Below are 12020 nucleotides of genomic sequence, written 5' to 3' on the forward strand. Positions count from 1 at the left end.
CCACTTTTGTCAACTTTTGTCCAAAGCGCTTAGTAGCGTGCAGTGTAGGGCATCTCCCTCATCACCTCCCCTCACCCCTGTAGTTCTGTAAACTCACTGGAACAGGACTTTTGTTGTCCTCTGCCCCCACGTCCTGGAGCAAGACCTGGGGAGGGGCCTGGGTCCAAACTGAGGGTCTGGACACCGCAGGGCCTGGCCTGCGCGCCTCGGGTGATTTCCTGTAGTCTCCTCTGTGTCAGGGTGCTTGTCTGCCTCAGGGCCCATGGTGTCCCGTGAACGGCTTTGCAGAGGAATCTACATACAAGGGTTCCATGAGGGCTCCAGCTCAGGGGTAGACTCGGGGAACAAGCCCTCCTCCCATCTGTGTCCCCAAGATTCCTCCCTGGCCTGGAGAGCCAGCCACAGGGCTGGCCTCAGAGTTGGTGTCCCATCACTTGTCCCGCAGGGCTGTTACTGCTCTTTTGAAAATGAACCTGTCAAGTCTGCACTACCTTTTTTTTTTCCCTCCAAAGAGGAGCCAGGCACAGAGAGTGGGAGCATTGCTGGAGGCCATTGACTTCAAACCCTTTGCTTGCTTTCTGACTCCAAAGTAGGGGACGGCTAACAAGGGCAGGGGCTGGGACTCTGCCTCTCCCACCTTCCTCATTACACCTCCCAGCAGACAGGTAAATCGGGCTGGCTGGGGCTCCAGCTGCACCGGGAGCTCCTTTCATTATTGTAGGGACCGAAATGGGCTGAGATGAGGTGGGTGGACTGCGTTCTGCCAGGTGGCCAGGTAGGCAACACATTCCACATCTGCACCCCCACCCTGTATGGCACCCTTCTTCCATCCTGGAGCAAACGTTAGGGGGCAGGGCCTGGTGTGCTGGGAGCTCTGGATGCAGGTGTGGAGGACCCCAAGGGGCAGGGACTCCCAACTCCACCTCTGGTGGCTGCAACTCTCTCCTCATCCTTGTCTCCCCCTCTTTACTCCTCCATAGCTCTGGGCTCTGATCACGTGGCCCTCCTGGTGCCTGGGGCAGCCTCCTTTCTGGCTGGGGAGGCAAAAGCTGAAGTGAAAGGAACGTTTGGGTTGAGGTGGAAGTCAAGGGTTTTACATGTGTGAATTCACTGGAGACTTCATAAAGACCCTGCAGGGCAGAGACAGGTCCACACGGGCTCAGATCACACTGAGTTCCAGCCCACCTGGGGGCCCTGGAAACCGTATGGGAGGCTGCAAAAACTCACTCATTCAACTCAAAAGAGTACCACCTGCTTCTGATCAGGCCCCTGGCTGCTTGTTGGGGACACTTGGGTAGCAAAGGCAGACCCCATCCCTGCTGTCATGGAACATAGATGAGTGCCACTGAGCATGGAATGGGACCCTACCTAGTCTAGGGAGCTTTCCAGCAGGAGTTGAGAAGGGATGGGGTAGGAGGGCATTCTGGTCTGAGAAAGAGCCTGCGGAGTGGCTCTTTCTGCCTTGGAGCAATGGTTCTCAACGAGGTGATGTCCAGAGACAGGTATCATAAGGTGTGGGGGAGGGGAGCGGGCGGAGAGGGAGTGTTGTTGGCCTCTAGTGGGTGGAGACCAGAGACGCTGCTGACCATCCTACAATGCACAGGACGGCCCCCACAGCAAACAGTGATCCGGCCCAAATGGTCACTAGCACCGTGATCGAGAAACTGTGTTGGATGACCAGCAGAAAAGTCAGTATGGCACCAAGGCCCAGGTTGGCGGGGGCTGAGTGTGGAGGGGAGGAACAGCGAATCTGGGACAGCTTCGTCTTCTCCGAAGCCCCCAGGCCACGAAGGAGGCTCTGGGGTCCCCAGTGCCCTCGGCAGCCCCCCGCACAGCAGGGCCCGGGTTCCCACACGACCGCACACGCAGGCACACAGCAGACGCCCGGGAACCGCGAGCACGTGGGACCTCTGGGGGGCGGGAAGCACTGCAGCTCTCGGTTTCCCCACCGAGCAAATGGGAGCCCCGAGGGCCTGGGCGTGGGGATCAGGCCAGGAGTGACCACATCCCTGTTCGGAAACTGCGCAGCCCAGGAGGGTCTCTATTACAGACGAGAGGGAGTCGATACTAATAAAGCCGAACATGCGACCCCGCGTCTCGACCCGGCCTTCCCCGGCCTTCGGCTGACCCCCCACGGCCGCCTCAAACACCAGGCGGTCGGGAACCGCGGAGAACTACAACTCCCAAGATGCCTCGCGCCGCCAGCACCGCTACCGCCGGCGGCCAATGGGAAGGGTGGGGCGGGGCCTCGGCGCACGTGGCGTCGTGACGCGCCGACAGCGACGTCGGGGTTTGTGTGCGCGAGAGGCCACCGATAAAGGTTGGGTGCCTCGCGCCGGGGGCCGTTGGGAGGGAGCGCGCCCCCGCCCCCCTCCCCGGCCCCCACTCCTGCCCCGCCGCTGCCGGGGCCCCGCCTTCCCGTCGGCCCCCGCGGGACGACCTGGGTCTCCCCGGCTCGTTCCCCCGGTTGGGGCCGCAGGTGAGAGACCGGAGGGGGTGGGGGTGGGGGGTGAGGCACCGGAGGGCGGGGACGTTGGGGAAACGGCGAGCGTGAAACCGGAAGGGATGCCTTAAAGGGAAGGGCGCTGCTTCACCTCCGACTTTTATCCGCTGGGCCGGCTCCGCCCTCTTAAGGGGCAAGGGGCTGTTCTTAGGGGGGCTGGGCATGTTCTGCAGTTTACAAGAGCTGCTCGCTTTCCACCCCTCATAAGCATGAATTCGCTCTTTAAAGGCAGGTGACAGTGTCCCAGACATTGAAGGAAAAGCTTCTCATTCTTGGTGCCTTCAAACCAGTCCCTAGTTTAGCTCAACAAAGGTGGAGATGGGTGTGCAGAGCGAGTACCCTCTTAAAGGGGAAGTCGCGCCTGATGGAAGGGTGTGGTCCCGCTTTTTGAAGGGTGCGCGCTTTACCGCTTAAGATGGGCCCCGGCTCCTCTAGAGCACAGACATCTGTTGTTGAAGTCTTGCCCGGCCTTCTGAAAGGCTCGTGCAGCTTCCTGGGATAATTAGTCTCTTAAAAGGACTTGCTTACATCTTAAAGAAAATGCTCGCCTTTTTAAAGGAAATCTTTATAGTCTGTCCAAGGGGGATGCCCAGCCTCCGTTCATTCAGTGTGTTTACCGTGCACTCACAGTGCCAGATGTCATTCTAGGCGCTGGGATGCAACAGTGAATAAGATGCCACTAGCATCTAGTGGGTAGAGGCCAGGGATGCTGCTAAACACCCTGCAATGCACAGGACAGCACCCTCGACACTGGTCCAGCCCCAACGCTCAACAGGGCTGAGGTTGGGAAACCCGAATTATAAAGTAGCTTAGAAAGTGATAAATGGGGGAAGAAATAAGGTAGAGAGAGAGCGAGGAGCACTGGCAGGGGTTGCAGATTTAAGTAGGGTGTTCAGGGCATGCCTCCTTGAGGGGACACTTCAGCAAAGACTTGGAGGTGAGGGAGGGAGCCCTGTGGACATCGGAGGGAAGAGGGTAGCAGCCACGGGCTTGTGCAAGTGCCCCAGGTGGGAATGGGCGTGCCTGGCCAGACTGGGTGACTCGAGTGCTGTGAGGGTCTGAGAGGCCAGCAGGAGGACAGTCAGGCAGCTGGGGTGGGGGGAGGGCGGGGGGGCTTGGGAAGTCTGTAGGCTCCCGTAAGGGATTTATTTTCTGCTCTGGAATGGGAGCTGTGGAAGGCTTTCGGCAGGTTCCCTTCGGCCTCCAGGCTGGGAACAGACTGCGGGTGGAAACATGGAGATCTGTTAGGAGGCTGTTGCAGCCGCCCAGGAGGGAGATGTCGGTGCCCTGGACAGAGGTGGTAACGGGGGACCTGGTAAAAGTGGCCAGATGCCAAGTATGCTCCTGCTGGAACAGGGCAGTCAGCTGGCAGACTGGTCACACAGAGTGAGAGAGAGAGAGGAGGCCCCGAGGCTTCGGCCTGAGGAAGATTAGAGCTGTTTTCAGGGTGGAGAAGACTATGGGTGAAGGGGGGGGGGGTTGTGTGCGGGGGAGAGCAGGAGCAAAAGAAACTGGAGTCAGATTTTGGGCATGTTTGGTTTGAGGTGTTGTTAGGCATCCAGATGCCTAGCAGGGCTTTGGAGCAGGAGAGGTGTCAAGTAGAGATCAGTTTTGGGGTCATCCTGTTTATAGATGGTGAAGTCCTGAGAGTGGGTGAGGGCTCCCAGGGAGAGAGTGTGGATGAGGAGGAGGACCAGGGGTTGACAAAGCCCTGGGCTCCCCTACATCCACAAGTCAAGGAGGTGAGGAGGAAGCAGCCCCAGGCCCTGAGAAGGGGTGGCAAGAGGAGAGGGGAATGGCGGAGGCCAGGGCAGGGCTTCCAGGAGGGAGGGATCCACTGCCCACTGAGCAGAGACCATGGCATTTAGCCCCATGGAGGCCCTGAGTGGGGTGGGAGGGCTCTGACTGATGGGGTTTGAGATGGGAAGGAGCATGTGTTGACGGCACTTTTGAGTTGCTTTGTAGCAAAGGAGAGGAGAGAAATGCAGCGGTAGTTGGAGGGGGAGGTGGGGTGAAGAGTTTTTGTTGCTGTTTTTTTAAAAGATGGGAGATGTAGCTTGCGGGCAGGCAGACGGGAATGGTCCAGGAGATGAGGCAGACTGCTGTGGGTGGGAAGGCAGCGTCCACCGGCCCGGGGCAGGCATTCTCAGCTCAGCCCCACTGGCGTTTTGGGCGGGATCGTTCCTTGGTGCGGGGTGCCGTCCTGTGCATTGTAGGGCGTGGAGCAGCATCCCTGGCCTGTACCCCTCACATGCCAGGAGCACCCGCTCCTCCCGTCAACAACCAGCCAACCAGAACAGTCTCCAGGCATTGCCAAGTGTCCCTGGGCCATGGCCCTGTGGTGCGGGGACTTGGTTGCCCTGTTGAGCACCACGGGTGTGGTGGTGGGAACGTGGTTCTCTTCTGATTGCTTTATTCTCTCAGTGACGAGATCAATGGCAGGGTCACCTGCCAAGAGCAGGAGGGGACAAGAAACAGGTTTTTGTGAAAAGGAACATGCCACTCTTACCTGGGGAGTGAATGGAATAGAGAAACGCAGCAAGGGCAGTGCAGGGCGGCCAGGAGGGAGCCTCGAGATCCTCAGGCATGAATGAGAGGGAGACGGAGGACCAAGTCACGATGGGATGGGGGACGGAGGGTGTGGAGCCTGGAGCATGGCCCATCTGGAGTCTGGGGGTTTTTTGGTTAGGGTACCAAGAGGGAGTGGGCAGGCAGGACCGGAGGTGGGGGAGAATGGGATGCTCACAGGGGCTTTAGTTAGAGTGAAAGGGCTTAGGGTATGGCGGTGAGAGGGAGTCTGAGGCAGGGTGGAGGATGGGGAGTGGAGGAACAGAGGTCAAGGACGGGAAGCCAGGGTGCTGGAGAGCATCCAGCCTTCTTCAACGACACTGCCTGGCCCCCTCAGGCCTGTCGTACCTCCTGGAGGTGATGGCCAACATCCTAAGGCAGGTGACCAACTCCTCCCACTTTGCCTGGAAGTTTCCATTTTAGCACCTGAAGCCTCACATCCCTGCAGTTTCTCGTTCCGGGACAAACCCGGACCGTTGGAAGCCCTAGTCCTCAGGGAGGTTCCCTGCGGCGGGGGTGGCCTGGGGAGGCGCCCTCTACCTCCTGTGGGGCCCTAGGGTGGGGCTGGGGATGAGCTGGTGCGGCCTGCGGGTGGAGGCAGGGGGAGCGCCCGCCCTCCCCTGACCCGGAATCCCCCCCAGGTGTGATGGTCGGCTCCCACGCAGACATGGCGCCGGCCTCTACCGCCGAGGGCGCCGGGGAGAAGCCCGGCCCCGCAGCCCCCGCCCCGGCGGCCCAGTACGAGTGTGGGGAGTGCGGCAAGTCGTTCCGGTGGTCGTCGCGGCTCCTGCACCACCAGCGCACGCACACGGGCGAGCGGCCCTACAAGTGCCCCGACTGCCCCAAGGCCTTCAAGGGCTCCTCGGCCCTGCTCTACCACCAGCGGGGCCACACGGGCGAGCGGCCCTACCAGTGCCCCGACTGCCCCAAGGCCTTCAAGCGCTCGTCCCTGCTGCAGATCCACCGCAGCGTGCACACGGGCCTGCGCGCCTTCACCTGCGGCCAGTGCGGCCTGGCCTTCAAGTGGTCGTCGCACTACCAGTACCACCTGCGGCAGCACTCGGGCGAGCGGCCCTACCCCTGCCCCGACTGCCCCAAGGCCTTCAAGAACTCGTCCAGCCTGCGGCGCCACCGGCACGTGCACACGGGCGAGCGGCCCTACACGTGCGGCGTGTGCGGCAAGAGCTTCACGCAGAGCACCAACCTGCGGCAGCACCAGCGCGTGCACACGGGCGAGCGGCCCTTCCGCTGCCCGCTCTGCCCCAAGACCTTCACGCACTCCTCCAACCTGCTGCTGCACCAGCGCACGCACGGCAGCCCCGCCGCGCCCGCCCCCGGCACCCCCGCGCCGCGCGAGCCCGCCGCCAAGGCCCTGGGCGCGGCCGCCTACCTGCAGCGGCCCCTGCCGCCGCCCAGCCCGCCCGCGCCGCCGCCGCCCGCGCCGCCGCCCGTGGTGCCCGAGCTCTTCCTGGCCGCCGCCGAGACCACGGTGGAGCTGGTGTACCGCTGCGACGGCTGCGAGCTGGGCTTCGGCAGCGAGGAGCTGCTCCTGGAGCACCAGCCGTGCCCCGGGCCCGAGGCGGCGCCGGCGGCCCAGGTCGGGCCTCCAGACGCGCCTAAGGCCGACCCTCCGCCGGTGCCCTCGCTGTCCCCGCCCGCCGCCCTGCCGCCGCCGCCGCCGCCCGCCGCCGCCGCCCCTGGCTTCGCCTGCCTGCCCTGCGGGAAGTCCTTCCGAACGGTGGCCGGCCTCTCGCGCCACCAGCACAGCCACGGCGCGGCCGGTGGCCAGGCGTTCCGCTGCGGCAGCTGCGATGGCGCCTTCCCGCAGCTCGCCAGCCTCCTGGCGCACCAGCAGTGCCACGTGGAGGAGGCGGCGGCCGGGCGCCCGCCCCCTCAGGCCGAGGCTGCCGAGGTCACCTGCCCCCAGGAGCCGCTGGCCCCCGCCGCCGCCGCTGCGCCCCCGCCGCCCGCGCCCGCGCCCGCACCCGCAGCCGCCGAGCGGCCGTACAAGTGCGCCGAGTGCGGCAAGGCCTTCAAGGGCTCGTCGGGGCTGCGCTACCACCTGCGGGACCACACGGGCGAGCGGCCGTACCAGTGCGGGGAGTGCGGGAAGGCATTCAAGCGCTCGTCGCTGCTCGCCATCCACCAGCGCGTGCACACGGGCCTGCGCGCCTTCACCTGCGGCCAGTGCGGCCTCACCTTCAAGTGGTCGTCGCACTACCAGTACCACCTGCGGCTGCACTCGGGCGAGCGGCCCTACGCCTGCGGGGAGTGCGGCAAGGCCTTCCGCAACACATCGTGCCTGCGGCGCCACCGGCACGTACACACGGGCGAGCGGCCGCACGCCTGTGGCGTGTGCGGCAAGAGCTTCGCCCAGACCTCCAACCTGCGGCAGCACCAGCGCGTGCACACGGGCGAGCGGCCCTTCCGCTGCCCGCTCTGCCCCAAGACCTTCACGCACTCCTCCAACCTGCTGCTGCACCAGCGCACGCACTCGGCCGAGCGTCCCTTCGCCTGCCCCATCTGCGGCCGCAGCTTCGTCATGGCCGCCTACTTGCAGCGCCACCTGAGGACGCATGCCCCGGCCAGTGCGGCTGCCAGCCCTGCGGCCCCTGCCGCCGGCCCCCAGCCCTCCGCCCCCCTGGCTGCGGCTCCAGCCCCCTCTGCCACTCAAGATGTCCACGTGCTCCCCCACCTCCAGGCCACGCTCTCCCTAGAGGTGGCAGGGGGCCCGGCCCAGGCCCCGCCCGCAGGCCCGGCAGCCCCCAACTCCCAGACATTTCTCCTGGTGCAGACTGCCCAGGGTCTCCAACTCATCCCCAGCAGCGTGCAGCCCCCTACGCCCCCGCCCCCACCCGCACCCCCCAAGCTCATCCTGCTGCCCTCCTCCAGTACTGGTGGTGGGGGCGGCCGTGCAAGGCAGGGCCCCCGCGCTGTGGGGAAAGCTGGTCAGGGGGCTGGAGTAGTTTGGCTGCCCGGCCCTGGGGGGCTGGGGGTGCAGGGAGGGGGCAACGCCGGGGCCAGCGGGGGAGGGCAGAGCCTCATCGTTCTGCAGAATGTAGGGAGTGGGGAGGCGGGGCCACAGGAAATGAGTGGGGTCCAGCTCCAGCCCCTCCGGCCAGCCCCGGAAGTAACCACGGTCCAGCTCCAGCCGGCACAGGAGGTGACCACGGTCCAGCTCCAGCAGGCACAGGAGGTGACCACGGTCCAGCTGCAGCCGGCACAGGAAGTGACCACAGTCCAACTCCAGTCTGTGGCGGGCCAGCTGTCCAATCCTAGTGCAGGAACAGTGACCACTGAGGCCCCCAACCTGCTGGTGGTTCAGAGTGGAGCAGCAGAGGAATTACTGGCGGGCCCCAGCCCTGGGGAGCCGGGTGACGGCGAGGCCAGCGCTGGTGTGGTCCAGGATGTGCTCTTTGAGACGCTGCAGACGGACGAGGGATTGCAGAGCGTCCTGGTGCTGAGCGGGGCCGATGGGGAGCAGACCCAGCTGTGTGTGCAGGAGGTCGAGACCCTCCCCCCGGGGCTGGCTGAGCCGCCTGCCCCCGGCCCCTCGGGACAGAAACTGCTCATCATCCGCAGTGCCCCGGCCACCGAGCTGCTGGAAAACAGCAGCGTTGGGGGAGGCGCCGCCACGCTGCAGCTGCTGGCCCCACCGCCACCTGGCCCAGCCTCGCTCCCCGCGGGCATCCCTGCGGCGCCCACTTCCCAGATGGTACAAGTGGTCCCTGCAGGAACTGCGCCTGGGGGCATGACCCCACAGAGCCTGCCCTCCATCCAGATTGTCCAGACTCTGCCCACAGTCCAGCTGGTGCACACGTTTTGAGTAGAACCACTGGTACCTCTTCCTGCCCCACACAGAGACCCCGACTTTCTGTCTGCCTGGTTGGGCTGGGGGAAGGGGAGCTGCAGGCCGGGCTTGCTAATAAAGACCAGAACCTCCTCTTCTGTGTTTTGGTTTGGGGGGGTGGGGAGGGGCCGAGAAGGGAAATGTCATGGCCATCGCCATCGCTTGGGAGCCTGGAGTCTTATCTCTTGCTTCCTGGCTTGCAGGTGACTTGCTTTGCTTCTTGGGGCCAGCCACTTCTATGTGGGGCTGAGTTTATCCTTAAAAAACAGATGCAGTGGTCACTATAGCGGGCAGGCGTTGGAGTCCAGAATCCTGGTTCAGCCACTCTTTCGCTGTAACTCACGCCACCCCGCCTCATCTGAATGATGGGTGGGTGGGAATGCTTATCTGAAGGTCACTAAGAGCCCAGGTGGGTTGGGGTGGAGGTCCCCGGGGCGGGGGAGTTTGGGAGGCAGTGGGCTGGGGATGCTGGCGCGGCCCCTCCCGCAAAGGCCCTGGAGCCAATGAGAATTGATCCGCTTGCATCACCGCCCCCTCTCAGCGCTCAGGTTGCTTAGCAACCAGGGAACGTTGGGGAACGAGTGTGCGCTCACCCTCCGCGAACCGGGTGAGTACAGCTCCTCGCCCCCCCCCCCCTCCGCCGGGTCCCACCGCCGGGTCCCGCCGCCCCCATCCCCTCCCGCCTCAGCGTCTGCTCCCGTCTTCCCAGAGGCCCCCTTTCTCCCTTGCTCTTTCTCCCCTACCCCACCTCCGGCAGGGTCGCTGCTCCCTGCCCCTCCCAGCCCACCCCAGGCCTCCCCTGACTCCCACCGGGAGCTTGGCAATCGTTGCTAAGGCCTTGTGCAGGCACCGCCCCGCCCCACTTCGTGCGCGCTCTGACGTCACTTCCGCCGGCGACCCCTTCCCGACCCTGCTCCCCTCTACACGGTGTCGAAGGGTCGAAGCGACCCGCAGAGGTGCTTGCGGGTCCTTGCTCCTGCGACGCGGGTCGAGGCGACTGTGGGGGGAGGGTCGCTGGGCACTGAGGGGGGGGCGCGCGGCCTATTCCGCGGCTTTGGGGGGGTTTCGCCGACCCCCCCCGGGGCAGCCCCAGGGCCTGGGAGGGAGCCCCGGGTTGCAAGGTGTCAGCGTTCACAGGGCGTTTAGGGGTAGATCGCTGCACACCACGGGGCGCGGGGGGGCGGGGGATCCCTGGACACTTTGGAAAGGTCACCGGGTGGAGGGAAGCCAATGCTGCCTCGGACCTCCCTTGGGGATCCCTAGCCTTCTCAGTGTCCTATTTGGGACATGCTGCTGTTATTTGGGACCCCTGGGGCTCTTTGGGGACAAGAGGTGCCCCTCTGACGCTGACCTGCTTGTTTTCACCAGGTGCACACCTGCTACTTTCTGGGGGCGTGGGTGCCTGGGGGCTGTCATGGCCCCCAGTCACCTGTCTGTGCGGGAGATGAGGGAAGATGAGAAACCTGTGGTGCTGGAGATGCTGAAGGTGAGAGCCGGCAGGGGACCCTGAGCCTGGGGGAGGGGGACGGCAGTGTGAGTGGCTTCAGCCACCTGCCTGAGCCAGCCAGTACCCCTGGAGAGTGATCCCCTCCTCCTAAGCGATTTGCTGGCTTGGCCCCTTCTTCCTCTAGCGCCGTCTCCCTACCCCTGGGGCTCAGGAAGGGTGTTAGCAGCTGGAGGGTTGTGGAGCTGACCACACGCCAACTTCTTCCCTTAACCTTTGGGAGCTCCCACCCTGGATTCCTCCCTGGCAGGGTCTGTCCCCTCTCCTGGTCCCCGGGGGGTTCCTAGTGGGACAGAAGGCCAAGCTTCCCGACTCTGACCACCCTGCTTGCCCACAGGCTGGTGTGAAGGACACGGAGAACCGAGTGGCCCTTCATGCGCTGACGCGGCCGCCGGCCCTGCTCCTCCTGGCGGCGGCCAGCAGCGGCCTGCGCTTCGTCCTGGCCTCCTTCGCCCTGGCCCTCCTCCTGCCCGTGTTCCTGGCTGTGGCCGCCATGAAGCTGGGCCTGCGGGCCCGGTGGGGCTCGCTGCCTCCGCCAGGCGGTCTAGGGGGCCCCTGGGTGGCAGTGCGCGGCTCCGGTGACGTGTGCGGGGTCCTGGCCCTGGCCCCGGGCTCCAATGCTGGGGATGGGGCCCGGGTCACCCGCCTCTCTGTCTCCCGCTGGCACCGCCGCCGAGGTGTGGGCAGGCGGCTGCTGGCCTTTGCCGAATCCCGGGCACGAGCCTGGGCGGGGGGCATGGGGGAGCCCCGGGCTCGGCTCGTGGTCCCGGTGGCTGTGGCAGCCTGGGGCGTGGCGGGGATGCTGGAGGGCTGCGGCTACCAGGCCGAGGGGAGCTGGGGCTGCATGGGCTACACGCTGGTGAGGGAGTTCAGCAAGGACCTGTGACTCCAGACCTGCACCAGGGAGGGAGGGAAACCAGCACTTAGTGAGCACCCACTGTGTGCAGGCACATTCGCATCCTCCCTCCGTGAACCCCAGCCTACCCAGGGCCTGGAAACAGGCCTGCTGAGGGCTGCAGACCCCACCACAGCCTGACGTCTGTCTGTAGTGTTTGAACTTCTCAGAGAGCTAAACCTGTGTAATCCCCTGCCTCAGATTCTGTCTGCACTGAGAAATCTCCCCGGTCTTTCTGTCTGCAAAGCCTGTGCTGTTTGTGTATGGGCCTGGGAGAGAGATGGGTGGAGGAGATGAGGCCCAGCGAGCCACCCCCCAAGGGTTAGGACTTGGGGTGGGGACACCCCAAACGGGGACAGGCCCCCCGGAAATGGGGTGGGGTTTGATACCTGTGCTTGGAGGGGATGAGCTGAGCCTTTGCGGGGGAGGGTTGTCTGCCCCAGGAGAGCACCCAAGGAGGAGGGGACAGGCACAGGGCTGCCTGCTGGCCCCTCCCAGGGAAGGTGACAGCTGAGAGGGGCGGCCAGACCCATCTGGTTTTTTACACCCTTTTGTTAATAAAGCCCGGACTGCTGTGCGCCGTCTCCCTCTCTCTGATGCCTTTTCCAGTCGTCTCAGAACGCCCCTTCTGTCTGGCCCCTCCTTTCCCCGACTTGACATTAATTGTTGGTGGGGCTGCTGGCCTGGGATGAGGGAGGCG

General features: G+C 64.5%; 2 protein-coding genes across 5 annotated transcripts; both read left to right on the plus strand.

Annotated features, from left to right (window-relative positions):
* Positions 1 to 2288: 2288 nt before the first annotated feature.
* On the plus strand, positions 2289 to 9014 carry ZNF628 (zinc finger protein 628). Its single transcript, XM_023649425.2, has 2 exons — positions 2289 to 2479; positions 5713 to 9014. Exon 2 carries the CDS (start codon positions 5718 to 5720, stop codon positions 8895 to 8897), a length of 3180 nt encoding a protein of 1059 aa, XP_023505193.2. The 5' UTR covers positions 2289 to 2479; positions 5713 to 5717; the 3' UTR covers positions 8898 to 9014.
* Positions 9015 to 9026: 12 nt separating this feature from the next.
* On the plus strand, positions 9027 to 11904 carry NAT14 (N-acetyltransferase 14 (putative)). Of its 4 annotated transcripts, none has more exons than XM_070223448.1 (4): positions 9027 to 9330; positions 9463 to 9528; positions 10290 to 10407; positions 10763 to 11904. In XM_070223448.1, exons 3-4 carry the CDS (start codon positions 10336 to 10338, stop codon positions 11309 to 11311), a joined length of 621 nt encoding a protein of 206 aa, XP_070079549.1. In that variant the 5' UTR covers positions 9027 to 9330; positions 9463 to 9528; positions 10290 to 10335; the 3' UTR covers positions 11312 to 11904. The 4 variants fall into 4 exon arrangements, with proteins under 4 accessions (XP_070079549.1, XP_070079550.1, XP_023506310.1 ...); XM_070223449.1 differs by having other exon boundaries at positions 9061 to 9124; XM_023650542.2 differs by lacking the exon at positions 9027 to 9330 and having other exon boundaries at positions 9427 to 9528.
* The last annotated feature ends 116 nt before the right edge of the window (positions 11905 to 12020 follow it).

This window comes from Equus caballus, chromosome 10 (assembly GCF_041296265.1).
Source record: "Equus caballus isolate H_3958 breed thoroughbred chromosome 10, TB-T2T, whole genome shotgun sequence".
Lineage (NCBI taxonomy): Eukaryota > Metazoa > Chordata > Mammalia > Perissodactyla > Equidae > Equus > Equus caballus.